The sequence below is a fragment of the Cygnus atratus genome, chromosome 3 (genome assembly GCF_013377495.2).
Source record: "Cygnus atratus isolate AKBS03 ecotype Queensland, Australia chromosome 3, CAtr_DNAZoo_HiC_assembly, whole genome shotgun sequence".
NCBI lineage: Eukaryota > Metazoa > Chordata > Aves > Anseriformes > Anatidae > Cygnus > Cygnus atratus.
In genome coordinates this window covers 108,759,308-108,774,696 of record NC_066364.1, presented here as the reverse complement: position 1 = coordinate 108,774,696, position 15,389 = coordinate 108,759,308, and the positions used below count along the sequence as shown (strand labels likewise).

The following is a 15,389-nucleotide window of genomic DNA, read 5'->3' as shown; positions in this document are numbered from 1 at the left end:
GTAACTTGCAACATAGTTATATGAAAAATTTTAGTCTGAAACTTGTGTTTTCTGTAACACATGGGAGATTTCGTTATGTTAGTGACTGTGTAGGTTTTGCTGAGGACCAAGGTTTCCATGGGAAAGCAGAGTTGGTTAGTATTCTCACCTGCATATAACCAGTAGGTGTTTTGGTTCTTTGTTTTTAGGAAGATTTAGGTGAGAAAGTACTGCAAGATGATGAGCTTCCAGGTCATGTAGGTTCTGCCTGCCTCCTGTCATCCACAATTGCAGAATTTGGAAAGAGTGCTGGAATTCTTACACTTGCTATCATGGGCAGAAATCCGAGGAAGACAATTGGAAAAGTTCGAGGTACAGTTGATGCAAACAGACGTAGATAACTTCAGTGGAAGTCACCCATTATCTGATGACATGTGAAGCATTTGATATCTTTCCTTGTAGTGGACTACATAATTATTAAGCCAATCCAGGGATACACTTGCGATATGAAGGCCTCATATGCAAAATACTGGAAACCAAGAACAACTCTAGATGTTGGACACAGGGGAGCAGGAAATTCTACAACAACAGCTAAGTAAGTTCATTTGTGTTTTAATCTGTTTGTTTTGTTTAATGTTTGGTTTCATGGATACCAACTGAGGAAGCAGCTGGTTTCAAATTAAAAGCTACAATCCATAACTGTTTTAACTCTTTCTGTATCTAACATGAGTGTTCCATAGAACAAAGACTTCCAATTTGTGTTTCTGTTGCTTCAGTGAACTTCATGGTGCAGTTGATAAAACTTTTTCCTTTGCTGTTATTTCAGACTTGCTAAAGTTCAAGAGAACACTATCGCTTCTCTGAGGAATGCTGCAAGTCATGTACGTACACACATTTACATGAACACAGTGCTTGTATGGTTAAAACTAGCTTGGCTTGTATGCTTAGTTTTCAAGATTCAGTACAATAAATCTCAAATATGCTGATTAAAAAAAGAAAAAGGCATGAAATTATGAAGCTGTGGAAGTTCCCTAAGGAATAAGAAGGGAAAAAATAGCTTAGTTTAAACTTTAATTCTTAAGTTCTTCAAAAACCCCTCCCATCCAAAATGTTCTGGTGTTATTCTAATACAGGGAAAATTTTAACTTCAACCCTGCAGAGATGAAGGATTGTGAATCATTTTGAACAGATGAATGAAGTCTGTCTCTTCTAGAGCCAGCATACTCTTAGGCAGTAAAGGTCTCACTCAGGGACTGCAAAGTACCTCAAACTGGTTTACAAAAAAGGGACTTGAGAGCTGAGTTCTAAGAATAAGTTCTTAGAATAGAACAGCCCTTTGTTCCAGTAGTTGTTATAATGAAGATTTTGACTCCTAGGATCTTAAAACACGTGAGGGATATTTAATTTGGAGATACACTCCCCCAGTGCTTAAGTTCTGTGACCTAGATGGTTGGTTTTATTCCTTCCAAAAATTTGTTCTTGAAGTGATCTGTGATAAGATCGGTCTAGACAAAGAGGCAGTGAGGCAGAGTAGCTGGAGTCAGTGCTATGGAGCACATTCAGACATTCCTTGTGTAGCTCCTGTTTTCACTGAAGAGCTGTGGTTACAGTCACAGTAAGATGCTGCTATGAGATCACGTGCTGCTTAACTTGTAGGTTTCTGAGACTTCTCAGGTACTATAACAGTACCAGAAGAATCCACTAGCGTGGATTCTTACCAGACATCCTTTGTAGTTACTAATACTCCAGACTCTTCTGCCATCCCTTTATGTTTATTGGCTTCTTATTCTTGAGCACGTTAATTCCCCAAGAGCCTCATTTCGGAGGCGGAGTAGAATTTGAAGACAGCGTCTAGACCACACACTGACTGGAGAGCAAATGAAAACTACAGTTGTGAAATGATCTGTTTAAATAGTACTTTTTAATTTTCCGGTAGATACATCAGGTTTCTAGACGCTTTTAAAAAGTCTGCAGAAAGTATATTGAGGCAGAAATTTACTATAAAATAATAACATCACCAGAAAAATATTTTGAATTATTTGCGGAATGAGAAGACTGGAAGCCACCACTACAAAAATATTTCTGCTGAGAAAGGAATGATTTGGAGACAGTCAAAATAAGTCAAAAATTGTTTGTGTTTCCCATTGTTTCTGGGCCTTCATGTCCATAAAGATTATACTTGGAGCTCTCGTTTAATCTTTCTTCCCTTTTAAGCTTAACAAAAATAACATACAACATAAAAATAACATAACGTGAAAATGATAGGAGAATACTGGATGTAGCAGTTTCTACTCTTGCACGTGTTACAGTGCTGCTGCTCTGTCCTTTTGGTTTTTGTTTTTGTTTTCCCTATTTTTAATTTTTATTTTTAATTTTTGAGTAAGATGTGACTGGTAACGACCAGTATTGCATACAACTTCTGGTAGATGTCCAGGACCTGCATATATTTGGAAACTTGTCTTCTGAGTTTTCTGCAGTTCTCGAGTCCTTGTGCATCAACTGTTAATGGGTTTTTGTTTTGTTCGGTTGTGAATGTTTTTCTGTTTTCTGTAGGGAGCAGCATATGTGGAATTCGATGTACACCTTTCTAAAGATCATGTGCCTATTGTCTACCATGATCTCACATGTTGCATGGCAATGAAAAAGGTAAGGATGATGATCATGTCTGTGTTTTTATCTTGGTGTGACCAATCCAGAAACTAATTTTTCTTTCTCATAGAAATAATTGTGGGAAATAAGGAAAGGAAATAAATATGTAGTGTTACTGTATGCATAAAGTATGGCTGGGAAGTTGAGTTCTTCCTTTTGATGTTTTAGCAACAGTGTTTCAGATGCCTGATCTGTATCTCTTTAAATGTAAATTGCAGTTATTTAGCTTTTGTTTATTTATGGTTTGAAAGAAAAATGCACACAACTCCACTGGGATCAGTAGTACCTCTTACTCTGAGAAGCTAAGGGATCCCAAGACCTTCTGGTTGTTTTTTTGTTTGTGGGTTGGTTTTGGTTTGTGGGTTTTTGTTTTGTTCCGATCTGATTTTTGTTTTGTTGTTTTTGAGGGAGAGTTGATGTGATTTTCAGCATGACTTTCTCACCACTGCTGGTACTTAACTGTTTAGAACAACTATAGTGTTACGTACTCATAAATGCACATTAGCTTAAACCAGAGTCTACCTTGTGTCCCACTAGTGGCCAGTGGATGGAAAGCAGAAAATTGGAAGAAAAGTGAATCTTCTTGATTTAGAAAGCTTCTGAAAAATTGGATTAACCACAAATGGCTAGGTTTCTATTAATTTTTCTCATTCTTTCTTGAACCTCTTTTCCTTCTGCATTTTGATCTTTCCTTTACCTGTGAGGTAAACGGTATACTTCATGCCTTGTGGGGACAGTAAGTGAGGCTGAAGAACTGCTTTGGTTTGCTTGGTGGGACAGAAGGAAAGGAGTTAGAACAGATGTGCTAGGAGCAGGAAAACAGGACTTGAAAGCGTCTTGTTCCTCTCCTAGCTCAAGTTATCAGTTGTTGCAGTAGTTACTTTTTTCAATCAAAACTTTCTGCTGTTTTTGTAAGCATTGAGAGTAGGATAATGTAAGCAGTGAACAGTACTGTTATTCGTGCATATGGATAATTGTTCCTTAAATGGTGCTCTGACCAGACAGTTGCCTTTTAAATATCCAAGTTTCACGAAGCATAAAAATTGAGTGTTTTTATGGTGACATACCACTTTTTAATAATGAGAGAAGTACAGGCCTAAGAGCTGGTGACTTCAACACAGAGCTATTCTTCCTTCTGGTCTTCTCCCTTGATCCAGAATAGTTGTACTCAACCACAGTGCAAAGAGGCAAGTTTGGGTTTGAGCAGTTCTGGAAAGGGAAGTACTTACACAGTGAATCAGTGTTGTTTTGTTGAGTATGAATTTCTTTATCGTCAAAAAAAGGAAGTGAAAACCATATTGATAGATTTATTTATTTTTTGGCAATAGATTCTTGGAGGGGGGAGGGCTGTCTCAATTTTACCAGGACACTTGTCTCTTTGTATAAGCTTCAGAGACATTGGATAAATAATTATCAGCTGAGCTGTCTTGGAGCATTTCAATGGATTTCTTTACTTGTGGATGTAATTTTTCCTGAATAAATTAGCTGATCAAGTTTTACAGAATAAATGTATTAACCTTTTTTGAAGGTTAACATGGAAGAACATTGAACCTATGACTTTCATGAATGACCAAGTCCCGGTTTTCAAATTGACACCTGTTTTATGGTTCTGAGTGCTTACGTTGTCTTTTGATAACTGATCATCTTAGTTGTTACTATAGCATTTATATTGTTATCAGTAAAAGTCAGAAAATTCTAATGGCTTTTCATGTTAACATTAAAAACATATATGTTTTTAGTACTTTTCAGTGATGCTTCATTATGTATTGTTTCTCTTCAAAGAAACTGGATACAGAGCCTTTGGAGTTGTTTGAGATTGCAGTCAAAGAGCTCACATTTGATCAACTGCAGTTATTGAAGGTATCGTTACTTTTTCTGGTTTGATACACTAGGTGTGGGATTTGTAGCTTTGATTTTTGGAGTAACTGCACATAGTGTGGGAGAGCATAAGCTTCACAAGTAGTACAAGTAGAATAAGTAGTTAATTTCAAGTATAGTACTCTTGTACCATCATTACAGCTTGAATAAATATCATTACTAAGGTTTTCTAGAAATAGCATCCAAACAACTTGTATGGGTTCACATCATTATGCTACCATTCATGTTTAAAAAAAAAAAAAGTGTTGGTTGAGTTAATTTAAAGTCGATGCTTTGGAAGAAAGATACCATTCATCAAGTCTGTATAGTTCTTATATTTCCCTGTTAACAAGAGAGATCCAGATTATGTTGGCTTCCTTCTTGGAGGCGCAGGTAGAGGTTCAGAAGGGTCCGTGATTCAACAACCTGGATTGGACAAACTGGCTAGAACTACTTGATTTTAATTAAATTGGGTATCACTGCATCTTCCAAACAGAAATTGTCTGCCTGCATAAAAGGGGGGACAGGGATAAGACTGGGCCACTGAAGACCAAGCTGAGATACCTGTGCTCAGTCAAGGAAGCAGCTGGCTGAACCAAGAATGATGTTTGTTTTTACTTCCAGTTACTTCCACTGTGTCTGTAATGGACTTCTAAACTTAAAATAAATAGATAATAATAATTAAAGTTTAAAAAAAATCAGAAGGAAATTGTGTTTTACTTGTAATATGATCTCTGTGGGTGGAACACTTGTTAATTTTATTCTTTTTATGCTTCTTAGTTGGCTCATGTGACTGCCCTGAAAGTTAAAGATCACAATGGTGCGTACTTGTTGGCAAGAGTCTTGGGATTAATTTATTACAATGTAATGATACATAGTCAGTAATTGCAGTAACTTGTTCTAATCGTATTTGGCTTTTCCCTGAAAGTGTATAAATGCTTAATTAGTTACTTTAATTTTAAGCTGTCTGTAGAGTTTTTTGCTGGGAAGTAAACACCTGAATGGGAGTCACTCCCTTGGAAGAGAGGGGACAGAAGGGTAGAAGTTGCTTGCATAGCTAAATATATATTGATGAGTATTCAAAGTGTAATTGCCCATAGTGCTTCTTTCTTATGCTTCTCTGCCTTTCTGGCACCTCTGCAGAATTGCAGTCAAGAACTTTGCTAACTGTTACGGGGCATCTTATTTGTGCTGTCTATAAGTCTCAGGCTGTAATTCATCTCCTTCACGGGGACGTCAAAATCGTGCAAAGCATCTCTCATATCCTACTTGTCTGGGAAAAGAGAAAATAATAAACCTTGACAGGCATGGTTGCTTCCACTGAATGTGATTCAGTGACTAAAAGAGTGAGGTATGGGAGAAGCTGCTTCTGACAAATACTCTCCAAAAAAAATTTCTGCTGGCAGAACAGGAATTGTCAACACCATTGTTGGGAGTATGTCAGTGTTAGAGGGAAGACTTAAACAATCAAAAGATAAACCGGGTTCAGTTTTTCATTCTTAAAGGTCTTGTGGTTCTGAGCCAGTTACTTCTTGCTGGGATTAGGAGTGTTACTATCTATTTTGATCCAATATTTTGTGTTTATTTTCAGCATCTTTTAAAGAAGAAGAAAATTCTGCTTATGAGACCCAGCCGTTTCCTTCTCTGCAGAGAGTAAGCAGTAAACGTAGAGCAAGAGATGATAACTATAGAACACGCAAACATGCAGTTTTCTTTGTGCTACTCATGTACTGATGGATATTCTTTTTTATAATTATTTTAACCATCCAATATTAGTGTTGGAACTGAAAATCTAGGTTTTTTTTTTTTTTTGGACACTGGAGCCTCTCCAGCACATAAAATCAGTAGTTTCCATACCTTCAAAGGCTCTTAATTCAGAATCCCAAGTTGTGTAGCTCAGGATACGCTCAGTTTAGCAGCTGGCTAACCATCTGGGCATGGCGTTTCAATGCATTGACAATTGTTTGCTGAATTTAAGGTTTGTGTGGGGAAAAGGCTTTTGTGAGTTCATTGTGTAGTCTTGGCCATGTAGCAGAGCCAGACGTAAAGAAAACAAAAGTAAATATCTAAAATGTTTCTCTTTGTGACTATTTGCAAACTATTGGCTTTGTATTGATTTGTTTTTCCCAGAAACTACTGTCCAAATAGCTTGATACCATTTGCAACGTCTTTTCTGGAACTGCTATTTTTGTTTCCCCTTCATGTTCTCTTCCTAATGTCTAGACTGCTCATTTAGCATGTCTTTTAGGGACTTGTTTTATACAGTAATACTGCTTTCTATTTGGACTATAACGATTATTAGTACCCAGTTAATAATTATGTGAGAATTAATATAAATTATTCATATAATAAAGAACTTTGTGTAATGGACTGAACTATTGAGGTTCAATTCCTACACGTTTTGGTTCTCCAAAGTTGACTTTCTTCCTGTAAGAAAGGGAATGTTACTCTTTTCTGTACCTTCATATTCGTAGGATTAAAGAACCATCTAGCATTTTTTTAATTTCATTCTTGTTAGTTTTGCATTTTGACTTAGTCACCTTTTAATTAAAAGCTTTCTTTACAAGAATTTCACTTTTTTGTTATTATCATAATGGTAAGCTCATGGATTTCATACTTAGGACTATTGTTACTGAAGGTACTTTTTACTTTTTGTATTTAAAAAAAAAACTTTCTAGAGAAGTATAAAACATTTGTTTCAGGAGTATAAATGGGGCATTTGTCACAAGTGTTAAAGGTGAATTGACTTGCATTTGTACTTGATCAAATCATGAGAAGAAAATTTATCAGAACATCTCTATTTCCTAGCTTTAAACTGAAGTAGAAAAAAGTAAATGTATTAAGGTTTTTTGGTGTTGTGTGTTTTAGTTTGTTTTTTCTGTTTGTTTTTAGTTGACTGTTAGACCCCATTGGGGTTAAATTCCAGTGTATTCTCCCAGTAATTACCCCAATAGTACTTAGTTGACCCCCCTTAGCAGTGGAGTCTCTTCATAATGAAATCTTTGCAGGTCCTGGAGTCAGTTTCTGAAGATGTTGGCTTCAACATAGAAATAAAATGGATCTGCCAACAAAGGGTAAGTGAATGTACAGGAGATTTACTTTGATACTTTGCTGTGTTCATGGCTGAGGCTTGCAATTTGATATGACAGTTTCTTATGAGCTACAAACAAAGAAGCATTTTTATTTTAGTGTGACCCTTTTGTTTTATGGCTCACTATCTTTAAAACAGAGTATATCACCTCCGCTCTTGCAACTGAACATACACAAGCATGTGTGACTTGTAGGACTACATGTAGGACTTAGCTCATAGTGCAGCTCTGCTTTTTTCTGCATTTTTTTAATGATCTTCCATGGATTTCCTTTGTATTTTCAAAATTAAAGAAGACTTCATAGCAGCTTTCCCCTTAGATGGGAAGACTGAATTTTTCAGTCAATCCTGCTGTTCGAATTCAGCTACTCTTCTGAAACAGTCCTGTAGAGCTGTAACTGGCATTCAGGAGACTGAAGGAGTGACTTCTGTATTCAGACTTGCAAACTCAGTTCTTGTTTAATCAAGTTGAAAGAGAGATTATAGCTTGTTAAAGTAATTTTAGTAAGCATCAATTAAAATGGCTGAAACTTGTCTTTTCTTTTTAATAGGATGGACAGTGGGATGGCAACTTGTCAACTTACTTTGATATGAACCTCTTTCTAGATATTATTCTAAAAACGATTCTGATGAATGCTGGAAGAAGAAGAATTGTTTTTTCTTCTTTTAATGCCGATATTTGTACAATGTAAGTTAAGGAGAAACAATATATTTTCTTTTTTTTTAATTTGATTAAATTTACTTTCAACATAGGTATAGCCAACTATTCACTAATAACAAGTTCCAGTTAGACCTAAAATTTGGGCACAAAAATAGATGGGAATTGAAACAAGGAATTAGACCCCTTTGATATCTGAGCTGTGACAAAAAGTAGGAAAATGAAGTCCAAGTAGATATTTTTGTCAAGTGCCTTCCTGAATGCTTCAGTCTTAACACAACAAGAAAAATTAAGGGTGTCTTACGGTATCACCAAGTCTTTTTCAGTTATACTTAAGGGGTACACAAGCCTAATTTGCAAACAAAAAATTGTTAGATTTTTTTCAATGTACCTGCCTTTTTAAGAGGACAGAAAATTAAATAGCTTTGAATTACCTACGGTGGCTCTTTTTGGTAAGCAGAATTCCTTTTGTGGAATGTCAGATATATTGCAGCACAGAAAAAACAGGAAATAACTGGGAAACAAACAGTTGGGATATATGTGAATTAACAAGATGCTATAGTATTTTGTAACAAGAAGTGATTGAGCGCTATTAATGAAAGGCTTAATAGAAACATCATTTGACAAGAGTCTGCATTGATGAAATACTATGGAAGGATAAATAGGGCAAAACCAAATCAAGGTACTGATAAAAGAATTACAAAACAAGCGTGAAAGTGTATAACACATTAATCCCGAAACTGTGTTTCCATCTACTGTCATTTCATGCCCCTAATTGGTATTATCCATCTTGAAAATTACATTAGTAAGGTTAAATATTGTACATTAAACACGATGGTTTCTTATCATGTGTTTTTGTTTTGCTCTATTGTACATTTGAGAAGAAAATTACAGAATTGGATAGCTTTCAAGGATTTTATGTAAACATTTTGTGGGTGTGGATTGGAGTTGAACATGAACTCAAGCTTCCCTTCAACTGTGTTTTAATCTCTGACGATGGCAAACTGTTGGAGCAGTTTGTCACATACTCGCTATGAAAATGGAGTACTGTCTTGTTGCACCACTCAAATGCACATGCAGTAAAGGGAGTAATTCTTAAACAGTAAGATTGAATTTCACTGCTTTTAAACTTCCTACTTGCAAACGTTTTTTATAACAGGGTCCGGCATAAGCAAAACAAGTATCCTGTGTTATTTCTCACCCAAGGAGAATCTAAGCTCTATCCAGAACTTATGGATCTCAGATCTCGTACAACTCCAATTGCCATTACTTTTGCACAGTTTGAAAACTTGCTGGTAAGCTGACAAGCTCTGGTATTTCTCTGCAATAAAATTAAATTGAATTATTACTGATTGTTGCAAATCCATTATTTTTTACCCAAAATGGCAAACAAACTCATAAATGCGTTAACATTAGTAACTACCAAAATAATGTCTGTTGTTTGAAATTTCTATTTAGTATGTTGCTTAAAAAATACAGGGCTAAACCCTTTAATTGTACTAAGTTACTATATGAAGTTATTATAAGAAGCTACAAGTGTCAATAAAAAAGCTAATGTGAGAACTTTTCAGAAACAGGTTTTTAATTGGAGTGTTTTATATTTCAGGGAGTTAATGTGCATTCTGAAGACCTGCTGAGGAATCCATCATTCATTAAAAGAGCCAAATCTAAAGGCTTAGTTATTTTCTCGTGGGGAGATGATGCAAATGACCCAGATAACAGGAAGAAGTTGAGAGAATATGGTGTTCATGGGCTAATATATGACAGGTATGTTATTGTGCTTAAAAAAGAAAAAGTAGAATAGTTCAGTTGAAGAAATGGTTGTATCCTGAATCCTGTGAAGCTTCACATTCCTTTATGATTGACTAGGTGCAGAATATCTTCCTTTTCTACTATAAACACAACAAGTCCATAAAACCAGTTGGAGAAAAAGATATACTAATTCCTATTCTTTCAGCTGTGTATATGAATCAGAATAACTGTTGTTTCTCATGAGGCTAATGTAAATAAAATCTAACTCTAAATGTGTAGGCCATGCACTAGTTCTTCAGTACGCTGTTAACATTTCTGACAGTAATTTTTCAACTGTGCATTACAGTGTGGTGAGGACAGTGTTATTTTAACTGTCTGACTGAAATTTTCAGCTGTCTACATTTATTGATGGAAATTGTTAACACAACTTTTAAACAAATGAATTACACTTAACTAAACACAAGGCTGGGGAAAATTGTATTTCAGAGCTCATAGAGTTATAGAATGGCTTGGGTTGGAAGGGCCCTTAAAGATCATCTAGTTAAAACCCCCCTGCCATAGGCAGGGATGCCACCCACTAGAGCGAGCAGGCTGCCCAAAGCCCCATCCAGCCTGGCCTTGAACACCTCCAGGGACGGGGTATCCACAGCCTTTCTGGGCAACCTGCTCCAGTGCCTCACCACCCTCTGAGTAAAGAATTTCCTCCTAACCTCTAATCTAAATTTCCCCTCTTAGTTTAAAACCATTCCTCCTTTTTCTGTCATTATCTAACTGAGCAAAGAGTTGCTCTCCATCTTTTTTATAATTACTCTTCAAGTACTGAAAAGCTGCAATGAGCATTCATGTATAGTTCTACTATTTTTTTTGTATTAAAATACCTTTGGAGTGACTCTCAGGGCAAACTGCCAAAAATAATCACTTCAGAGGTTAAGGTATCTCTGCAGCTCAGGTGGACATCAGAATACTGTGGTAAATCTTTGAACAAACGACTTCAAGTCTTTTCAAAAATCAGAAGTTTCAGGTGTTATATCTTAAAAGATACTAATAGCAGGAGGTAGTTGCACAAAAACAGTGTTTATTTCACTTTTACAAGAAGAATCTTGAACTTGGAAAGCTGAAATTTGTCAGACAGTCTAATTACAAAGAATATGTAATTAGGAAAGCATTAAGTGTAGTCAAGATGTCAAACTATACAAGACTCAAACCATCAAACTTTGTGCAAACTTTGCAAACTTTTAGCAAGGGTATTCCTTTGCACATGGTGCACCAAAAAAAAAAAAAAAAGGCGAGGAAGATCAGGTAATTGTCAAGGTCTCTGTTCTCTGCAAAGTGAAAAATGAAAGTCAGATTAATATGTCTAGAGTCAAAAAGTCAAATACACTTACTTATATAGTTGTAGTCTCCTAGTGCAAAAAGTTACCGAACTCCCTTCAATCCATTCTTGACTACTGAGAGTCATTCCAGACTGGGTAGAGATTATCTGGTTTGCCAGTGGTCTTCCTCCTTGTCCTGTAGTAGGTCTGCCTCTTCTTGTGGATGGTAAAAAGGAGTAACGAGACTTTTGCACTGGGGAGCAGCTTCAGACTTAAATCACTGAAACATCAAGTCATCTCCCCTGCTGCAGCAGTGCTGCTTGTTAGACCTCTCAACATTTAGGCCCTGTTAGTGGATGGAAAAATCTCTGGACTGGTGTGCACAAGATCTGGTACTCTGGCTCTTAGTGTACGGTCGTATGGGTGTTACCAAACTTGATTCTGTGCCATGCTTGAAGTGATAAATCATTGGTCTGTGGACAGGTGGGGTGTTCTAATCAAATATCACTGCTTAAAGGGTTCTTCTTGAGATGTCTGTGCTTCTAATGACTACTAAACCAGTCTTTTCAGAGTTTTTAATTACTCCCGATGTAATAGATGAGCAGTAGCATGGTAAAACAGTAAAATGCGTGACAGCCTTATTTCTGTCTTGGTGCTGCTTCCCCTGCTCGGATACGTAATTGCTCAATGCTACTGAAATAATGTTGCATTTATGCCAGGGCTGCAAGTCTGCGAAGTGTCATCATGTGGCCTCTTTTGTACTGCTTAGTGGGCTTAAGTTACAGCATGATAGCAAAACACGTTTTACCTCACCTTTTGATGACTGACCAGTTCATTGGAATTGCTTATATGCTGAGTTGCCTTGTGGAGTTAAACAAACAAAAAAAATCTTTCACCTTCATGCGCTGTTCAGACCATCTAGATTCGTAATACTACTCGTGACTTCTCTGACCCACTTGCTCCCCATATTTCTTCTACCTTGTTTACATCTTCACACTTTGAGAGGAACACAAAAATAATAGCAATTGCAAAGCTGTTCTTAAAAAAAACAACACAGTAGTTCAATAGTGTATTTTTTTCTCTTTACTCAGTGTGACTGAGTAGCAAACAATCACTTTTTTCAGTATAACTATTGCAGGCTGGTTAACTATAGTTTCTAAACACTGCTGATTTTTTCTGTAGGCAAAAACGAATATTGGAATGCTCCTTTATGATCCTTAATTATTTTCCAAAGTTAACAATAGAATTAAGTTTAAGCTTAATATAGATCCATTAGAAGGAACATGAATGATACTTCTGAAAGTGTCAGGTGGATGCTGTCCTGTGCCTGGTGTTTTGTGTTGCTGTTCACTAGAGCTTTACTTAAACCATCTTCATAAGTGTTGTTTGTGAGAATGTTAGGAAATGAACATGTGGATTAAAATCTTTAGGTGAACTTTAGGTTGTTTGGATATGACCCTGGGTTATTGTTATGGCTAGCATCTGGTAATTATGTCAAATATTATGAACTGTCTGGGTAGAGATGATTTCTGTAAGCTATTTTTCTGAACTTAGTTATCCGTGTAAAGATGAGCAAAATGAATGTAGCCACTCACGAAGATGGGAGAAAAGCTCTGTGCTGAATACCAAAAGTTGCTGATACCAAGTGTCGGGGAAAAAAAAACACAGGTAGGGAGGGTCTGATTTCGTTTTGCATGGAGGAAAAGCTGCAAGGCTGAATCCGAGAAGCTTAACAATGCCACTGCTGTTAAAAGAACCAGCTCACTGGTGCAGGGGGAAGATTTTTTTTTTTTACCATCCTTTCTCCACTTGGGCTGCAGATTATTAGACATACCCAAAGTCGTTAAATGAAATGTATGGTCTAGTGCAGTTTCCAGGACAATATTTTTGCTTTTTTCCTATGTTCAGTGAGCATTTATCTCAAAACTTAAAATATCAGAACTACTTGTATAAAAGACAATCTATAGAAAAGGTGACACCTCTGCCTCAATATCCAGGCTCCTATTTGGGCCCTAATCTAGAAAAGTACATTAAAGGCACATCTGTGGATCTTCTGTTAACACCAAAAGTTAAATCTCATGGTAAAAACTCATTATTAGTCTGGTGTTTATATTTACTGAAAGAAGAAACTTGAACCTTGTACAGACAAATTCTCTGGATTGGCAAAAAAAAAAAAAGTGTTTTAAAACAGGGTTTTGGAGGGGAATTATCTGGCATTTTTCTCCTGGATAAACTTTGTAAATGGTCCAGAAGATACTTCTGTGTTTGAATTTACTTAAGACTGTTCTTACTGAGTTAAACTCTTATAAGGAGTTGGTTACATATTAAACACCAATGTGGAGAGGGAGTGGGTGCTGACTTGGCTTTGCATTGTCATCGTTTTTTTTTAATTCTCTCTACATGATCTAAGTTCTGCTTATTGAATAATACATACAGCTGCATGAAAATCATTAAGCCAGTAATCCTGAAACACTTCTGCCAAAAGCTTTTCGATGAGTATTTTCAGTGTGTTTGTCTCCCCTCTAAATACTGCTTTTCCTTATGGCTTCGTGTTGAGTTTGCAGGTTCCAGACAAAAGCTTTGTGCTGTATCAGTAATTTTCAAAAACGAATGCAAATTTTGTTGGCAATAAATGCAAAAGCATTTCAAAAACTTTTCAAAGCTAAGACTGATTAAATCTGAGTCATTTTGTGCAGTTTTTTTGCGTGAAAACACTATTTCCATGTGACTGACTATATTTTTGATTTTTTGATTTTTGAAATAATTCGTAAGAGAGATCCTGGAGCTGTGGCCTTGCTGAAGGTGTAGAATAGGGGACCCAAACAAAAAGTGGGAACACGAAATTCTGAGGTGTAAGAGTAGTTGTGCTTCAAATGGTCTTCTCTGCCTTCAGCATAAAGAAGCACTATGCATATTGTAGCAGATGTTCCAGTGAACAGTCTGAAAGGAGCTTGGAAGGCTGGCTTCTGCAGTCTTCCTTGAAAAGAATTGAATACGAAGCAAGAATTACAGAATTTCTGCTTGCCTTAGCAAAGAACTAATAGAATACCTGCTAGAAGCTGCCTAGCAGCATGCCTAGCCATGTTCCAGAGCCAAGGGGCCTGGAAACATGCCTCTGTTTTTCCATTGTCTATCTGATGGAAAGGGCTTAAAAACAGCAGTTCATAAAAGGGTGTTGCTATATTAACAACAGAAACAAACAAACAAAATCCTTTCTCCTAACTTCAGCGCTACGTCTTGAATGCATAAAACAATTGATAATACGTGAGCTAGGTTAACTAAAGAAAGCAAAGGTCTTATCTGCATCGTGGGAAAAAGGTTGTATTGCAGATAGTTTCTGTCAGACAATTTGGGTTCGTATCATAGTCCTGTCTGTTATTAGGCTGTAGGTGCTGTGCAAGTAATTGAACTCTGTGCCTTTGGTTCGTGTACCTTAAAATTGGACAGCTTGCTATCTTTGGTCTTACTGTAAGGGACTTGATCAATATCTGTACGCCCTGTAGAATTGTTTCCGAGCTCATTTACTATATCACTCCTTGAGCAGCTTATTATTTTTGTCTTAGGCTTTACAACAGTTCAGAATGTGTCTTGCTGAGGTTTAAAGGCACCTGGCATTCTATTTTGGTTGTGCCATTGTGTTTGGACATAGGTTGAAATTGCTGTGTGAAAGAAAGGATTGAAGGAATCATAGATGAGAGGCAGTATGAATATTCATAAGATGGTGAAGCAGAAGCCACAGTAATTCCTTCCAGAAGTTTTCTTGGAAGGAGATAAACCTGGAGACCTGCAATATCTGAAAGCGTATATGTGCAGTAGATAAAAGTGAAGGGAACTGGACTGAAGAAAGTTGCCAGCGTTTACATTTTGGGTATAAATAACATACTGATATTAGAAGTAATGTCGATGATTAGATTGTATCCTTTTTATTTTGGCCGCAGTAAGTTTATACCAAAGTAGACCAGTGGTTTTTCTTCCTTTCTTTCACCATAAAGTGCCATTCACTCCAAGTAAAGAGGATTTATTATTTAAATGATGTAAGTAGTTGAATTTGCGTTAGGTATGAATAAAGATCAGGTTTTGTTTTTTACTCTTC

General features: G+C 36.5%; 1 protein-coding gene across 6 annotated transcripts in view; it reads left to right on the top strand.

Annotated features, from left to right (window-relative positions):
* Positions 1-15,389, top strand: part of GPCPD1 (glycerophosphocholine phosphodiesterase 1) — a 45,466-nt gene that overhangs the window by 28,065 nt on the left and 2,012 nt on the right. For all 6 annotated transcript variants that reach the window (XM_035552844.2, XM_050709484.1, XM_050709485.1 and 3 more), the window contains 11 exons: positions 189-351; positions 442-574; positions 806-860; positions 2,533-2,625; positions 4,411-4,488; positions 5,266-5,305; positions 6,077-6,138; positions 7,494-7,559; positions 8,125-8,261; positions 9,391-9,526; positions 9,838-9,998. In XM_035552844.2, coding sequence (XP_035408737.1) covers positions 189-351; positions 442-574; positions 806-860; positions 2,533-2,625; positions 4,411-4,488; positions 5,266-5,305; positions 6,077-6,138; positions 7,494-7,559; positions 8,125-8,261; positions 9,391-9,526; positions 9,838-9,998 — 1,124 coding nt within the window. The remainder of the gene's footprint in view (positions 1-188; positions 352-441; positions 575-805; positions 861-2,532; positions 2,626-4,410; positions 4,489-5,265; positions 5,306-6,076; positions 6,139-7,493; positions 7,560-8,124; positions 8,262-9,390; positions 9,527-9,837; positions 9,999-15,389) is intronic.